General features: G+C 41.3%; 1 protein-coding gene across 1 annotated transcript in view; it reads right to left on the reverse strand.

Annotated features, from left to right (window-relative positions):
- Window positions 1–16,568, reverse strand: part of LOC133555134 (ATP-binding cassette sub-family C member 4-like) — a 153,607-nt gene that overhangs the window by 57,307 nt on the left and 79,732 nt on the right. The window contains exons 7-8 of the mRNA XM_061904647.1: window positions 14,655–14,780; window positions 801–1,050 (exon numbers count right to left, since the gene is read on the reverse strand). Coding sequence (XP_061760631.1) covers window positions 801–1,050; window positions 14,655–14,780 — 376 coding nt within the window. The remainder of the gene's footprint in view (window positions 1–800; window positions 1,051–14,654; window positions 14,781–16,568) is intronic.

Consider the following 16,568-nt stretch of genomic DNA (forward strand, 5'->3'; position numbering starts at 1 on the left):
TCAAGACGGTCATTGTAAACTTGGGACACCCTGAACTGTTTGTTACACTACAAAAAATCCTCTGTCCATCCATCCATCCATCATCTTCCGCTTATCCGAGGTCGGGTCGCGGGGGCAGCAGCCTAAGCAGGGAAGCCCAGACTTCCCTATCTCCAGCCACTTCGTCTAGCTCTTCCCGGGGGATCCCGAGGCGTTCCCAGGCCAGCCGGGAGACATAGTCTTCCCAACGTGTCCTGGGTCTTCCCTGTGGCCTCCTACCAGCTGGACGTGCCCTAAACACATCCCTAGGGAGGCGTTCGGGTGGCATCCTGACCAGATGCCCAAACCACCTCATCTGGCTCCTCTCGATGTGGAGGAGCAGCGGATTTACGTTGAGCTCCTCCCGGATGGCAGAACTTCTCACCCTATCTCGCCCGGAAAAAGGTGGAGTGCCATCTCCGGGTTGGGGAGGAGACCCTACCCCAAGTGGAGGAGTTCAAGTACCTAGGAGTCTTGTTCACGAGTGAGGGAAGAGTGGATCGTGAGATCGACAGGCGAATCGGTGCGGCGTCTTCAGTAATGCGGACGTTGTATCGATCCGTTGTGGTGAAGAAGGAGCTGAGCCGGAAGGCAAAGCTCTCAATTTACCGGTCGATCTACGTTCCCATCCTCACCTATGGTCATGAGCTTTGGGTCATGACCGAAAGGATAAGATCACGGGTACAAGCGGCCGAAATGAGTTTCCTCCGCCGGGTGGCGGGTCTCTCCCTTAGAGATAGGGTGAAGAGAAAATCCTCTGTGCTCCAAAAAAAATTAGTTACCTTTATCCTGCGGATGCTGACGATGGTCTCTGACACTTTTTCGATGGCCAGCGGGAAAAATAACGTCACTGTTATCTTGATGGTTCCGTACAGGGACATGGTGACAAACACCCGGCTGGCGCTGATGATGTTGCCCAGCACTGCATAGACCGCGAAGGTGGCAAACACCACAATCTTACTGCTGGCGAAGAAGGATGCCATGTTGAGTCCTCGTAAGTAAGAGCTCTTCATGATCTGGTTGATTTCCTTTCTGGGGAGACAAGATCAAACAAGCCCATGATTCTTTCTACCAGACTTGGACACTTATCAAGTCGGGAATTAAAAGTGTAATCGTCACTGGAAAAGGAAACGTCCAAAACAGGAGCTGTATGACAACGATGTAGCTTTTTTTTGGCTGAAAAATATTAATTATACAACTGTTTCTCAAAACTGATGTTTTCAGTTTTATATAGATAGTACTTTATGGGTTTAAAGCAGGGGTCATCAATGTTCCCTCTAATCATTAAACCTGTTAAAAGACTTTAAATGTCTTATCATGATAATCAAATGACAGCAGAGATGATTTTCCAACATAAGTGATTTGGCCCCCTTAAATATAATTTTTTTTATCAGCTATCTACAAAACCCAAAACCAGTGAAATTGGCACATTGTGTTAATTGTAAATAAAAACATCCATCCATCCATCCATTTTCTACCGCTTATTCCCTTTCGGGGTCGCGGGGGGCGCTGGCGCCTATCTCAGCTACGATCGGGCGGAAGGCGGGGTACACCCTGGACAAGTCACCACCTCATCGCAGGGCCAACACAGATAGACAGACAACATTCACACTCACATTCACACACTAGGGCCAATTTAGTGTCGCCAATCAACCTATCCCCAGGTGCATGTCTTTGTAAATAAAAACAGAATAAAATAATTAGCAAATCCTTTTCAAACTCCCGTATTTCCTTGAATTGCAGCAGGTCATATAGTATGCGCCTGCCTTGAATTACTGCCGGGTCAAACTCAGTTTGCAAAATAATTAGCGCATGCTTAGTATTATTGTCAAACTTGTGACGTCACGAGTGACACTTCCCCTGTCATCATTTTCAAAATGGAGGAGGCTGATTTCAACACTGGTAATTTGAAATCGCATAAAGGGAAGAAGATTAAGAGCTATTCAGTAGGATTTAAGGTCCGAGCTTACATCACACTCAATTTTTTACTGCATGCCTTTGGTAAGTGCCGGAGTGAGAGGAGGTTTTAAAATAATTAGCGCATGCTTAATTTTACCGCATGCCTTTGGTAAGCACAGGAGTGAGAAGAGGTTTTAAATTAATTAGCGCCCGGGCGGCAATTCAAAGAAATACGGTATATTCAATTGAATAGACTGCAAAGACAAGATACTTAACATTCGAACTGGAAAACTGTATTGTTTGCGAATATTAGCTTATTTGGAATTTCATGCCTGCAATATGTTTAAAAAATTGACACAAGGGGCAAAAAAGACTGAGAAAATTGAGGTACGCTCATCCGCTGGGCCCGGCCTCATCTAAGATGGACTGATGCAAAGTGGAAAAGTGTTCTATGGTCTGACGAGTCCACATTTCAAATTGTTTTTGGAAACTGTGGATGACGTGTTCTTCGTACCAAAGAGGAACATAAGCATCGGGATTGTTATAAGCGCAATGTACAAAAGCCAGCATCTGTGATGGTATGGGGGTGTATTAGTGCCCCAAGACATGGGTAACTTACACATCTGTGAAGGCACCATTAATGCTGAAAGGTCCATACAGGTTTTGGAGCAACATATGTTGTCATCCAAGCAAAGTTATCATGGAGACACCTGCTTATTTCAGCAAGACCTTGCCAAGCCCCGTGTTACAACAGCGTGGCTTCATAGTACAAGAGAGCGGGTATAAAACCGGCCTGCCTGTAGTCCAGACCTGTCCCCCATTATGAAGCCTAAAATACCACAACAGAGACCCCGAACTTAAGCTGTACATCAAGCAAATATGGGAAATAATTCCACCTGAAAAGCTTCAAAAATTGGTCTATTCAGTTCCCAAACTTTTACTGAATGTCGTTAAAAAGAAAGGCCATGTAACACAGTGGTTAAAATGCCCCTGTGCAAACTTTTTTGCATTGTTGCTGCCATTAAATTCTAAGTTAATAATTGTTTCCCCCGCCAATTTTTTTTTTTTTTTACAGTTTGAACAATAAATATCTTGTTGTTGCAGTGTATTCACTTGAATAAATAAATGATAAATGGGTTGTACTCGTATAGCGCTTTTCTACCTTCAAGGTACTCAAAGCGCTTTGACACTACTTCCACATTTACCCATTCACACACACATTCATACACTGATGGAGGGAGCTGCCATGCAAGGCGCCAACCAGCACCCATCAGGAGCAAGGGTGAAGTGTCTTGCTCAGGACACAACGGACGTGACGAGATTGGTTCTAGGTGGGATTTGAACCAGTGACCCTCGGGTTGCGCACGGCCACTCTCCCACTGCGCCACGCCGTCCCTATAATACAAGTTGAATATAAGTTGAAACAGATTTGCAAATCATTGTATAGTTTTTATTTATGAATTACACAACGTGGCAACTTCACTGATTTGGGGTTTTGTACTATAGCAGGGGTAGGGAACCTATGGCTTTCGAGCCTGATGTGGCTCTTTTGATGACAGCATCTGGCTCTCAGATAGTCAGTCAATCAATGTTTATTTATATAGCCCTAAATCAAAAGTATCTCAAAGGGCTGCACTAGCCTCAACAACGTCCTCAGTTCAGATCCCAGATAAACCTTAACTGACATTGCTTGACTTGATAAGTAATGAATAATTCCACTGGTAGTCCATCCATCCATCCATTTTCTACCGCTTATTCCCTTTTGGGGTCACTGGCGCCTATCTCAGCTACAATCGGGCGGAAGGCGGGGTACACCCTGGACAAGTCACCACCTCATCGCAGGGCCAACACAGATAGACAGACAACATTCACACTCACATTCACACACTAGGGCCAATTTAGTGTTGCCAATCAACCTATCCCCAGGTGCATGTCTTTGGAGGTGGGAGGAAGCCGGAGTACCCGGAGGGAACCCACGCATTCACGGGGAGGACATGCAAACTCCATACAGAAAGATCCCGAGCCTGGATTTGAACCCAGGACTGCAGGACCTTCATATTGTGAGGCAGACGCACTAACCCCCCTCTGCCACCGTGAAGCCCCCACTGGTAGTCACAGTGTTAAAAATAACATTCAAAATATAAAACACTCGTGCATTATAATCCGTCCATCCCCACCTTTTCAAGAAGTCGCATTAATAGTACGAACTATTTTATTTATTGTTGATTAGCTTCAGAATAACAAAGTTATTAAAAAGAATAAGAAACGTATTATACTCTAAAAATGTTGATTTTACTTAAAAATGCACGCATTTAGTTGTATTCAGTGTTGAAAAATATTACATGGCTCTCACAGAAATACATTTGAAAATATTTGGCTTTCATGGCTCCCTCAGCCAAAAAGGTTCCCGACCCCTGATCTAAAGTCTTCTATGCCTGGGTGGGTGTCCTGATATGGAAAGAGTGTGTAACCCTTTCAGAGATCACATTTAGTTAAAATATTCACATGTTGCAAGATTAAGTGTACATTCCTTTAACTTTCCGTTTGTAAAATAAATGTTTTTACTAGCAATTCTGTAATCTTGTAACATCATTTCATGATTAATATCCAAAGATGTTCATTCTTAATAAATGACAGTAGAACAAGCACACATCTGATTGAGGAGTCATAGTGTCATAGTGTAACGACCTGGAATTTGCAATTTATGTGCAGTGTTGGATTTATCCCAGCTTTTTGTGTGGCCATAAACGCATCAGTGGCTAATTGCCATGAGTGTATGTGTCGGTGCAGGTGAGTGAGAGAGCAAGCGGCTGCTGTTAGTATGACAGATGTGGTTATGGCTGACAAACAATTTTGGTAAATAAAGGGATCAATGGAATTCCTGTCCTCCTTAAAGCGTCTCGACAGACGTTACAATAATTTAAGTGTTGACAAACATTGTTTTATCTGTTGTGGCCGCCTTTCGTCACCTATTACTCACAGTTGCAATGCAAAATCATACAAAACAAAATGTCATGTGATTATTTCGTGCGCGGCATATATTTGCTGTAAGTAGAGGAGGCTTGTGCAGGCGCGCACCTTAGAAGGAATGTTGGGGGTCAGCAAAACATCATTATTAAAAAAGACATTTCGCAACCTCTTCCGCTAAAGAATAATAGTCTGCAGCCGCAAAACATAACACAGCATAATGTATTTTTTTCTTTGTACCTGTTACAACAAGCAAAAAGGGAAATGCACATGTGTGTTACTACTTTGAATTTTTTGGGTGGGAAAATGTCTTGCATGTTTTATTTTTTGTTGTTTACTCATTTCTGGCTGCATCACACACGGATATACTGAAAGTTACAGTATTCTTTTAATTTTATGTTGTATGTAGAAGTAGCTGGTTGTATCCGCTGCTTTAATGTCCTTTGTGTTCTTTGATGTTTCCCTCTTACACACATGTGAGAGGGATGTGTACTATGGCTATGAGTTGTTGTTGTTTTTTTCCCTTGGCCTCAGTATGGACCCGCTCTCCAGGGCCCAGGCTTAGACCGATTTTTGAAATTTTATTTTAATCTTTTATTTTTTTCTCCCATTCACCCCCACTTGTTTACCTGTACCTCACCTTTTTTGTAAGGGGCCCTGGAAGCTGGCAGACCCGTCAGCGATCCTGTTCTGTCTTCTTATAATGTTTGTCTAATCTTGAATGGGATTGTGCAGAAAATTTTAATTTTTCTGAAGGAACTCTCCTGAAGGAATAAATAAAGTACTATCTAATCTAATCTAAAGTAGCAGTGAAGGTAAATGAGTCTGGCCATGCAGAATTCATTCATGGTAAGCTGATGGTCGCACACTCAAGAAGTTGATTGATGTCTCTCTCCTGCAGACGTGTAGGTATGTTTGACCACACACACACACACACACACACACACACACGCACACACACACACACACACACACACATGCGCGCGCACACACCCCTTGCGCCATATCTTTTCTTCACCTTTTACACGGTCATCCAATCACCAGTCCCGACTCAGCCTGTACACATTCATGTGTTACATATCAGACAGTCTGATATCATCCATTCTTTTTTCTACCGCTTATTCCCTTTTGGGGTCGCGGGGGGCGCTGGCGCCTATCTCAGCTACAATCGGGCGGAAGGCAGGGTACACCCTGGACAAGTCGCCACCTCATCGCAGGGCCAACACAGATATACAGACAACATTCACACTCACATTCACACACTAGGGCCAATTTAGTGTTGCCAATCAACCTATCCCCAGGTGCATGTCTTTGGAAGTGGGAGGAAGCCGGAGTACCCGGAGGGAACCCACGCATTCACGGGGAGGACATGCAAACTCCACACAGAAAGATCCCGAGCCTGGATTTGAACCCAGGACTGCAGGAGCTTCGTATTGTGAGGCAGACGCACTAACCCCTCTGCCACCGTGAAGCCCAGTCTGATATCATATGACACAAAAAGCTGCTTAAAAAGCCGCAAAACTGCGGGTTGCTATTCCCCGGCCTAGAATCTAAGCGTTTGGGAAAGCAGCTATTTTTCCATATGGGTTGCATGTTCTCCCCGTGAATGCGTGGGTTCCCTCCGGGTACTACGGCTTCCTCCCACCTCCAAAGACATGCACCTGGGGATAGGTTGATTGGCAACACTAAATTGGCCCTAGTGTGTGAATGTGAGTGTGAATGTTGTCTGTCTATCTGTGTTGGCCCTGCGATGAGGTGGCGACTTGTCCAGGGTGTACCCTGCCTTTCGCCCGATTGTAGCTGAGATAGGCGCCAGCGCCCCCCGTGACCCCGAAAGGGAATAAGCGGTAGAAAATGGATGGATGGATGGGTCCTATACCCATGCGCTACCAAGATTATCAACTGACTGGCACCATTGACAGAGAGTAATCTGGCACTAATTATCTTCTCAAGACATACGATCAGGTTCTCATTGGTGAACGTGAAGGGACAAAGATGCTCATACGTGGACATGAAGGGACAATGAGCTGAATATATAAGGAGGCATAGAAATCACAACAGCTATGAGTTAACTACCGTATTTTTCGGACTATTAGTCACAGTTTTTTTCATAGTGCGACATATACTCCGGAGCGACTTATGTGTGAAATTACTAACACAATACCGTAAAATATCAAATAATATTATTTATCTCATTCGCGGAAGAGACGAAGAAAATGTCAGCAATCGTCACACACACGTCGACCAATAAGAATTCGGCGGGGGAGGGACATTGCAGAAGTGCACTGTAGGTCATGGAATGCTAACTGCTATATGCTACTGCTGTAGCTATTAAAATGGATCATTTCATCGTTGGCGGTAACTTATAAAAACTGAGAAGGGCTGAACAAAAATGGCACCGAAAAGGAAATCATGTACTGCAGATTACAAGCTGGACGTAGTGAAATATGCAGCGGAAAACGACAAGAGGAAGTGGCGCATACCTTTGGAGTTGGCAGATTTGTTTAGAAGAGACAGCGAGGAAGAAGATTTCCTCTGATTTATTGATTAGGAGTGACGGATTGTTTGGTAAACATACAGCATGTTCTATATGTTATAGTTATTTGAATGACTCTTACCATAATATGTTACGTTAACATACCAGGCACCTTCTCAGTTGGTTATTTATGCGTCATATAACGTACACTTATTCAGTCTGTTGTTCACTATTCTTTATTTATTTTAAATTGCCTTTCAAATGTCTATTCCTGGTGTTGGGTTTTATCAAATACATTTTCCCCAAAAATGCGACTTATACTCCAGTGCGACGTATATATGTTTTTTTTCCTTCTTTATAATGCATTTTCGGCCGGTGCGACGTACACTCTGGATCGATTTATAATCCGAAAAACACGGTATGTATGTCCAGACAATAAACCAATCTTACCAAAATATCTGTAAAAGTGGGCAGCATGGTTGTACTCATGCCTCAACAGGAGGGAATATGAATCTTATACAGAAGAACTACAGTATACTACCTACGGATTTTATTCTTATTCAAAAAAATGTTTGTAGGGCATGCATGACCTGTTCCAACATCCATGCATGGCTTTTATTGAACAAAACAGGAGTGAAGAAAAACAGTATTTTCAAAGGGGGTAGAAATATTTTCTAAAGGAAAAGCAGATGCGCTAACAGTAGCAAAAGAATTATGCAAAGATATAATACCAAGATAGGGTATAACTAAATCTAAACAGTGACAGTGGACCTCATTTTGTAAATCAAATTAATCAAGAATATTGGATCATTTTTCCAAATTGATCTCAAAAACCATTGTGCTTACCATCCACAAAGCGCAGGACTAGTGGAAAGAAAAAATTTAACAATTAAAAACAGACTAAAGAAATGTATGTAAGAAAGAAAACGTCCACGGACACAATGTATACAGTAGATTTAGTAAAAATGTACATGAACATTACAAGTACAGCCGCATTAAACGACAAACAAGAAATGCTAAGGCAAGAACAACGGACAGTGCCGTCTGTTCGATCGATCTGATCCTAAAATAAATATTGTTCGTCGAAAAAACAGAAGCTAAAATGAAGAATTAAATTAAAATGTATTTATTATTCTTTACAATAAAAAAACATAAATTTACTTGAAAATTAATTTAAATTTTGAGGAAAGAAGAGGAAGGAATTTAAAAGGTAAAAAGGTATATGTGTTTAAAAATCCTAAAATAATTTTTAAGCTTGTATTTTTTCTCTAAAATTGTCTTTCTGAAAGTTATAAGAAGCAAAGTAAAAAAAATTAATGAATTTATTCAAACAAGTGAAGACCAAGTCTTTAAAACATTTTCTTGGATTTTCAAATTCTATTTGAGTTTTGTCTCTCTTAGAATTAAAAATGTCGAGCAAAGCGAGATCAGCTTGCTAGTAAATAAATACAATTTTAAAAATAGAGGCAGCTCACTGGTAAGTGCTGCTATTTAAGCTATTTTTAGAACAGGCCAGCGGGCGACTCATCTGGTCCTTACGGGCTACCTGGTGCCCGCGGGCACCGTGTCGGTGACCCCTGACATAAAGAGTTCATTTCCACTTAAGCTGGACAACTGTGAACAGTTGCTCGCCGATAGCTGTCTCAGTTCTCCTCAGGTGACGCGGAGACTATCGGATGCCACGCACAGCTGTTGTCTTTCGACATCGCTCTCGCCAAAGTCTCACCAATGTGGAGATGTTATTGTCAATGAAGCAGAAGTTGAAGATGAAATCCATAAAATATTAATCTGCCAAAAGGTGGTCAGCTTGAGATTGTCGCAGTGAAGATAAGAGTAGCGCCAGAATTAGTTCTGTGTTGTTTATACATGTAGAGCAGGGGTGCCCACACTTTTTCTGCAGGCGAGCTACTTTTCAATTGACCAACTCGAGGGGATCTACCTCATTTATATATATCATTTATATTTATTTATTTATGAAAGAGACATTTTTGTAAACAAGTTAAATGTGTTAAATGATAATACAAGCATGTGTAACACATATAGATGTCTTTCTTTCACAAAGACAAGAATATAAGTTGGTGTATTGCCTGATTCTGATGACTTGCATTGATTGGAATCAGACAGTAATGATGATAACGCCCACATTTTCAAATGGAGGAGAAAAAAAGTTGTCCTTTCTGTACGATACCACATGAAAGTGGTTGGTTTTTGGCATCTAATTCATCCAGCTTCCATACACTTTACAAGAAAAACATTGGCGGCAAATTCCGTAGCTTGCTTGATTGACATTCACGGCACCCGAGGGTCTTGTGAGATGACGCTGGCTGCTGCCAGTTCATTATTATGAAAAAATGACAGAGAGGAAGGCGAGAAACACTTTTTATTTCAACAGACTTTCGCGCCGTCCCTTCCGTCAAAACTCTAAAGGCCGACTGCACATTTCCTATCTTCACAATAAAAGCCCTGCTTCATGCTGCCTGCGCTAACAAAATAATAGTTTCGGAAAGCTTGTGCACGCCAGTTTTCCGAGACTCTGTATTTAGTTAGCGCAGGCAGCATGAAGCAGGGCTCTTATTGTGAAGATAGGAAATGTGCAGTCGGCCTTTAGAGTTTTGACGGAAGGTACGGCGCGATAGTCTGTTGAAATAAAAAGTGTTTCTCGCCTTCCTCTCGGTCATATTTTAATAATAATGATCTTGCAGCAGCCAGCGTCATCTCACAAGACCCTCCGGTACCGTGAATGTCATTTAAGTGACGTCTTGGTGAAGATTGATGTTCACTCATTTTTAGGTCTATTTTTTTTAAAAGCCTGGCTGGAGATCGACTGACACACCCCCCGCGGTCGACTGGTAGCTCGCGATCGACGTAATGGGGACCCCTGATGTAGAGTTAACCCTTAAAGGCCTACTGAAACCCACTACTACCCACCACGCAGTCTGATAGTTTATATATCAATGATGAAATATTAACATTGCAACACATGCCAATACGGCCTTTTTAGTTTCCTAAATTGCAATTTTAAATTTCCCACGGAGTTTGTTGTTGAAAACGTTGCGGAATCATGGCGCGTGCGCGTGATGTCACGGACTGTAAAGGACATATAAGCGCAGCACCATTTGCGGCTAAAAGTCGTCTCTTTTCATCGCGCAATTAAACAGTATTCTGGACATCTGTGTTGCTGAATCTTTTGCAATTTGTTCAATTAATAATGGAGAAGTCAAAGTAGAAAGATGGAGTTGGGAAGCTTTAGCCTTTAGCCACACAAACACACGGTGATTCCTTGTTTAAAATTCCCGGAGGTGAAGCTTTACTATGGATCAGAGCGGTCAAGCGAACATGGATCCCGACCACTCGCAACCGGCAGGTTTCGGTGAGAAAATTATGTTGAAAAGTCGCCTCTTACCGGAGATCTGTGGAGTTTGCGCCGTCCTTGTATCTGCCGTGACTTCCCTCAGACACTGGTGTTGGATTAATTGTAAATAAGTTATCTCATTTCTATTCAAATATGATTGTTTTGCGCATTGTGTAGACAAGTATAAATGAAACTTGGCTTAGATTGAACTTAGGTTGACCTACCCACTTAAACGAGTTATTTGTGGATGGCCCAGAGCTATGGAGGAAGTTGCTAATCTTTGTATTGCTATGTATTTGCCTGTGTTTAGTTATCAGCACAGGGGTTAAGTATCCCACACAGCTGTAAATCCCCCTCCCTGAGCGCAGCTGTGTGTGCGTGCTTGTACTGAAAGGGCTTCCCTAAATGAATTAAAAAGGCGAGGGGACTGGAGAAAGTTTCAGAGTAAATTAGGGGCCTGTAACTGACAACTTGCTCCAGTTTCTCATCTCGTACATGAAAAGCAATCACTGGTTTGTCTTCTATTCTCTGTTTTGTGTCTTTATAATGTCTCACGGTATTTGACCCTGACAACTGGCCTCAAGACACCCGTGGACACACCCCTCCGACTATCAGGTACTATTTAATCTCGCTAAAACACTAGCAACACAATAGAAAGAGAAGGGATTTCCCAGAATTATCCTAGTAAATGTGTCTAAAAACATCTGAATCCGTCCCAATGCAATCGCCTTTTTTTTTTTTTTTTTTACTTTTATTTTACTTTTCATCATTATCATCATCCACAAATCTTTCATCCTCGTTCAAATTAATGGGGAAATTGTCGTTTTCAGAGTCCGAATAGTTCTTGCTGCTGGGGGCTCCAATTAAAAACAATGTGAGGACGTGAGGAGCCTTCACCCTTGTGACGTCATCGTCTGCGACTTCCAGGTAAAGGCAAGGCTTTTTTATCAGCACCAAAAGTTGCGAACTTTATCGTCGGTGTTCTCTACTAAATCCTTTCAGCAAAAATATGGCAATATCGCGAAATGATCAAGTATGACACATAGAATGGACCTGCTATCCCCGTTTGAATAAGAAAATCTCATTTCAGTAGGCCTTTAAACAAAAACAGAAGTCGTGCATGGAAAATATATACATAGGAATAAGACAAATGCTGTACTGTAATATGTATGACACATGAATAAAACTTTATTTACCACTTACTTTAGGCCGAAAATGTATAGAATGTGCTACTTTTTTTTTTTTAAGTTAAAAAATTATAAAACAAAATCCACAATGTGGTGGTGAAGCCGCGGAATTGTTACACGGTGAATAGCGAGGGACAACTGTATATTGGAGCCATTTAGAAGTCACCATGTAAGATTTTTTTTTAAATAACAGCTGGTGACATGGATATGTTGAACACAGGGGTGTCGGGGAGTGTGTGTTTGAAAACATCTGTTGGTGAAGATGTGTATTGATTGCTCGGTGGGGTCATAGCCTCAGAATCAGTGGGGGTGACATATTGGAACTAAAACAATGAACCTGATGACATGAGCATGAGTTGTGTGTTGTTAGACTTAATAACAATTAGGTGAGACTTTGACAAGACAAGGAATGCAGAGACCCATTGGGTAGGTTTGAAATTTGAAACCACTAAGGGCCAGGCCTCACACTGTGCACTCAAATGCACACAAACTCATTCCACATCTCACATAGATGCCTCAAGGCAAATAACCCCTTGAACATGAAAATAAATACTGTCTAGCTTATATTTTTGACCTTCAAATTCCAGAATAACTTTTTAACAACCTAAAAAAGCCATACCAAAGTAGACGTAAAGCTGTCATTGTACTATTTAGAGCAGTGGTTCTCAAATGGGGGTACGCGGACCCCTGGGGGTACTTGAAGGTATGCCAAGGGGTACGTGAGATTTTTTTTAAATATTCTAAAAATGGCAACAATTCAAAAATCCTTTATAAATATATTTATTGAATAATAATTCAACAAAATGTGAATGTAAGTTCATATACTGTGAAAAGAAATGCAACAATGTGATATTCAGTGTTGACAGCTAGATTTTTTGTGGACATGTTCCATAATTATTGATATTAAAGATTTCTTTTTTGTGAAGAAATGTTTAGAATTAAGTTCATGAATCCAGATGGATCTCTATTACAATCCACAAAGAGGGCACTTGACTTACTTCTATGTGTAAAAAATCTTTATTTATAATTGAATCAGATGTTTATTTTTCAACAAGTTTTTAGTTATTTTTATATATTTTTTTCCAAATAGTTCAAGAAAGACCACTACAAATGAGCAATATTTTGCACTTTTATACAATTTATCCATCTATCCATCCATCTTCTTCCGCTTATTCGAGGTCGGGTCGCGGGGGCAGCAGCCTAAGCAGGGAAGCCCAGACTTCCCTATCTCCAGCCACTTCGTCCAGCTCTTCCCGGGGGATCCCGAGGCGTTCCCAGGCCAGCCGGGAGACATAGTCTTCCCAACGTGTCCTGGGTCTTCCCCGTGGCCTCCTACCAGCTGGACGTGCCCTAAACACATCCCTAGGGAGGCGTTCGGGTGGCATCCTGACCAGATGCCCGAACCACCTCATCTGGCTCCTCTTGATGTGGAGGAGCAGCGGCTTTACGTTGAGTTCCTCCCGGATGGCAGAGCTTCTCACCCTATCTCTAAGGGAGAGCCCCGCCACCCGGCGGAGGAAACTCATTTCGGCCGCTTGTACCCGTGATCTTATCCTTTCGGTCATGACCCAAAGCTCATGACCATAGGTGAGGATGGGAACGTAGATCGACCGGTAAATTGAGAGCTTTGCCTTCCGGCTCAGCTCCTTCTTCACCACAACGGATCGATACAACGTCCGCATTACTGAAGACGCCGCACCGATCCGCCTGTCGATCTCACGATCCACTCTTCCCCCACTCGTGAACAAGACTCCTAGGTACTTGAACTCCTCCACTTGGGGCAGGGTCTCCTCCCCAACCTGGAGATGGCACTCCACCCTTTTCCGGGCGAGAACCATGGACTCGGACTTGGAGGTGCTGATTCTCATTCCGGTCGCTTCACACTCGGCTGCGAACCGATCCAAATAAAAAAATAGATTTTTTAAAAATGAGAATCGATTCTGAATCGCACAACGTATTCAATTCGATTCGTATTCGAATTGATTTTTTCCCACACCCCAACTGCTCACTATTCAATCAGTAGGGCCAATTAAGTGTTGCCGATAGGCGAGAGTGGGGATCATCAGGCGTGAGGAAAAAAGGCTCACAAACACTAAAAAAAAAATGCTTCATCACATATTGAGAAATATTTTGTTGCAAATTGATTACAGCGAGTAATTTTTATTGTTGAATAAATGAAAAAAAAAAAAGGGCCCCACCAAACATGGCACTTTTCTCACAGAGGACAAAACCGCAAGTGCTTGAGCACGCCTATGGGTCAGTCTATCTGTGCACGTCCCTTATATTTTGCTTGTTCTATTATTGATTATGGTATGTGTGAAGTGTTTTGGAATACCTTTTAAAAGTGCTATATAAATACAATTAATTATTATTATTTGTCTGACTATTATCTGCGAGTAAAATACTGTATAGCAGCACTTTATAATACTGTGAGGTCTCATAATTATGAGTGATCTAACATTAACACTTTTATTGAGCCTGCAGTTGTAATTGTATTATTGAATGATGAGTAACTAAACCCCTGCGATGAGGTGGCGACTTGTCCAGGGTGTACCCCGCCTTCCACCCGATTGTAGCTGAGATAGGCGCCAGCGCCCCCCGCGGCCCCAAAAAGGGAATATGGGGTAGAAAATGGATGGATGGAGTAACTAAACCTTCCAATGATGTGGTTTTAACACACTTTGACACGCAACAAGTAGGCGGCGTAAACATAGCACAAAAGAGAATAAAGTAACAGAAACAAATGTATAAGTACCTCCTGGACTCTGCGATGAGAGCAGAGAAGGGTTTTTCCCAAGCATACATCTTGATGATTCTGATGCCAGACACCACTTCGTTCATGATGCGGATTCGACTGTCAGTCAGAACAGCTGTTTTACTCCTGCATAAAAGAAACATTCATTTATCACACATGTACCACTTACATTTGCTCAAAGTTTACGTTTTCAACCACCAGCTTATGTTGCAATTAGTGGTTTAACAGAACATATACAGTGGGGCAGAAAAGTATTTAGTCAGCCACCGATTGTGCAAGTTCTCCCACTTAAAATGATGACAGAGGTCTGTAATTTTCATCATAGGTACACTTCAACTGTGAGAGACAGAATGTGAAAAAAAAATCCAGGATTTCACATTGTAGGAATTTTAAATAATTTATTTGTAACTTATGGTGGAAAATAAGTATTTGGTCAACCATTCAAAGCTCTCACTGATGGAAGAAGGTTTTGGCTCAAAATCTCACGATACATGGCCCCATTCATTCTTTCCTTAACACAGATCAATCGTCCTGTCCCCTTAGCAGAAAAACAGCCCCAAAGCATGATGTTTCCACCCCCATGCTTCACAGTAGGTATGGTGTTTTTGGGATGCAACTCAGTATTCTTCTTCCTCCAAACACGACGAGTTGAGTTTATACCAAAAAGGATACATGGATGATACAGCAGAGGATTGGGAGAATGTCATGTAGTCAGAGGAAACCAAAATAGAACTTTTTGAGCCAAAACCTCCTTCCATCAGTGAGAGCTTTGAATGGTTGACCAAATACTTATTTTCCACCATAATTTACAAACAAATTCTTTCAAATTCCTACAATGTGAATTCCTGGATTTTTTTTTTTCACATTCTGTCCGTCACAGTTGAAGTGTACCTATGATGAAAATTACAGACCTTTGTCATCATTTTAAGTGGGAGAACTTGCACAATCGGTGGCTGACTAAATACTTTTTTGCCCCACTGTACAGTGTATATTTTCAAATGTCTATATTTTTCATAATCACTAACTATATTGAGTGAAAATTGCTTGTCGGCTCAAAGAATTTGTCTGCAGTTAAAGGCTGTCACTCACTGCCGTTTTGTGCACATATATTTGCACCAAGCGCGTGCAGATACACTAAAGCAGTCCAACAGAAGCAAATAACAATTTGCAGTCATGTTGTTAAGATAAAATATAAAATCAATGATGGCTAAAGTTAGTAGTCTTAGCCAAATCTCTATCATGAGCCGACAACAAATAAAACTAATCTCTATGTGTGTATAGGATGTAATTTACATCATTAAGTGCTAAAAGCTGGAAGAAGTCAAATTACAACACATTGCAAAGCTAAACTACAAATGACTTGCCACTTGCAAAGATTGACTATTTATTTCTAGAAATATCCCTAGTTGTAAGAGCGTTTTAGTTATTTTTAGTCATTGATTAATCTTAATTTTAGCATGAATTATTGTATTTTTTCTATTGTAGTTAAAAATGTTCAAATTAAGAAAATACATTTTCAAATAAGATATTTTGGTTTTCCACCACATAAAAAAAATCTAAGAATTGCAAGTTCAACAAAGCCTTTTTTCAGAACTAAATACTTCCTTGTATCTTAAAAATCCTGCTATTTTCTAGATATACAAATCTTAATTTAGGAAGTCTTATCAAATAAAATTATCTGTCCCTGAAGCTACCGTGATTTTCGGACTATAAGTCGCGTTTTTTTTTTTAAGTTTGGCCGGGAGTGAGACTTTGCCAAACTATAAAAAAATATATATATATTAAATAAATAAATAAATAAATTTGGGTTTTTTTTTGGTTTGGCCGAGGCTCATCCCCCGCTGGACTGTGGAAAAGACTGCGACTTATAGTCCGAAAAATACGGTAGTTAATTTTGCTAGGTTTTAGTATATG

The sequence above is a fragment of the Nerophis ophidion genome, linkage group LG06, assembly GCF_033978795.1.
Source record: "Nerophis ophidion isolate RoL-2023_Sa linkage group LG06, RoL_Noph_v1.0, whole genome shotgun sequence".
In the NCBI taxonomy this organism is placed as follows: Eukaryota; Metazoa; Chordata; class Actinopteri; order Syngnathiformes; family Syngnathidae; genus Nerophis; species Nerophis ophidion.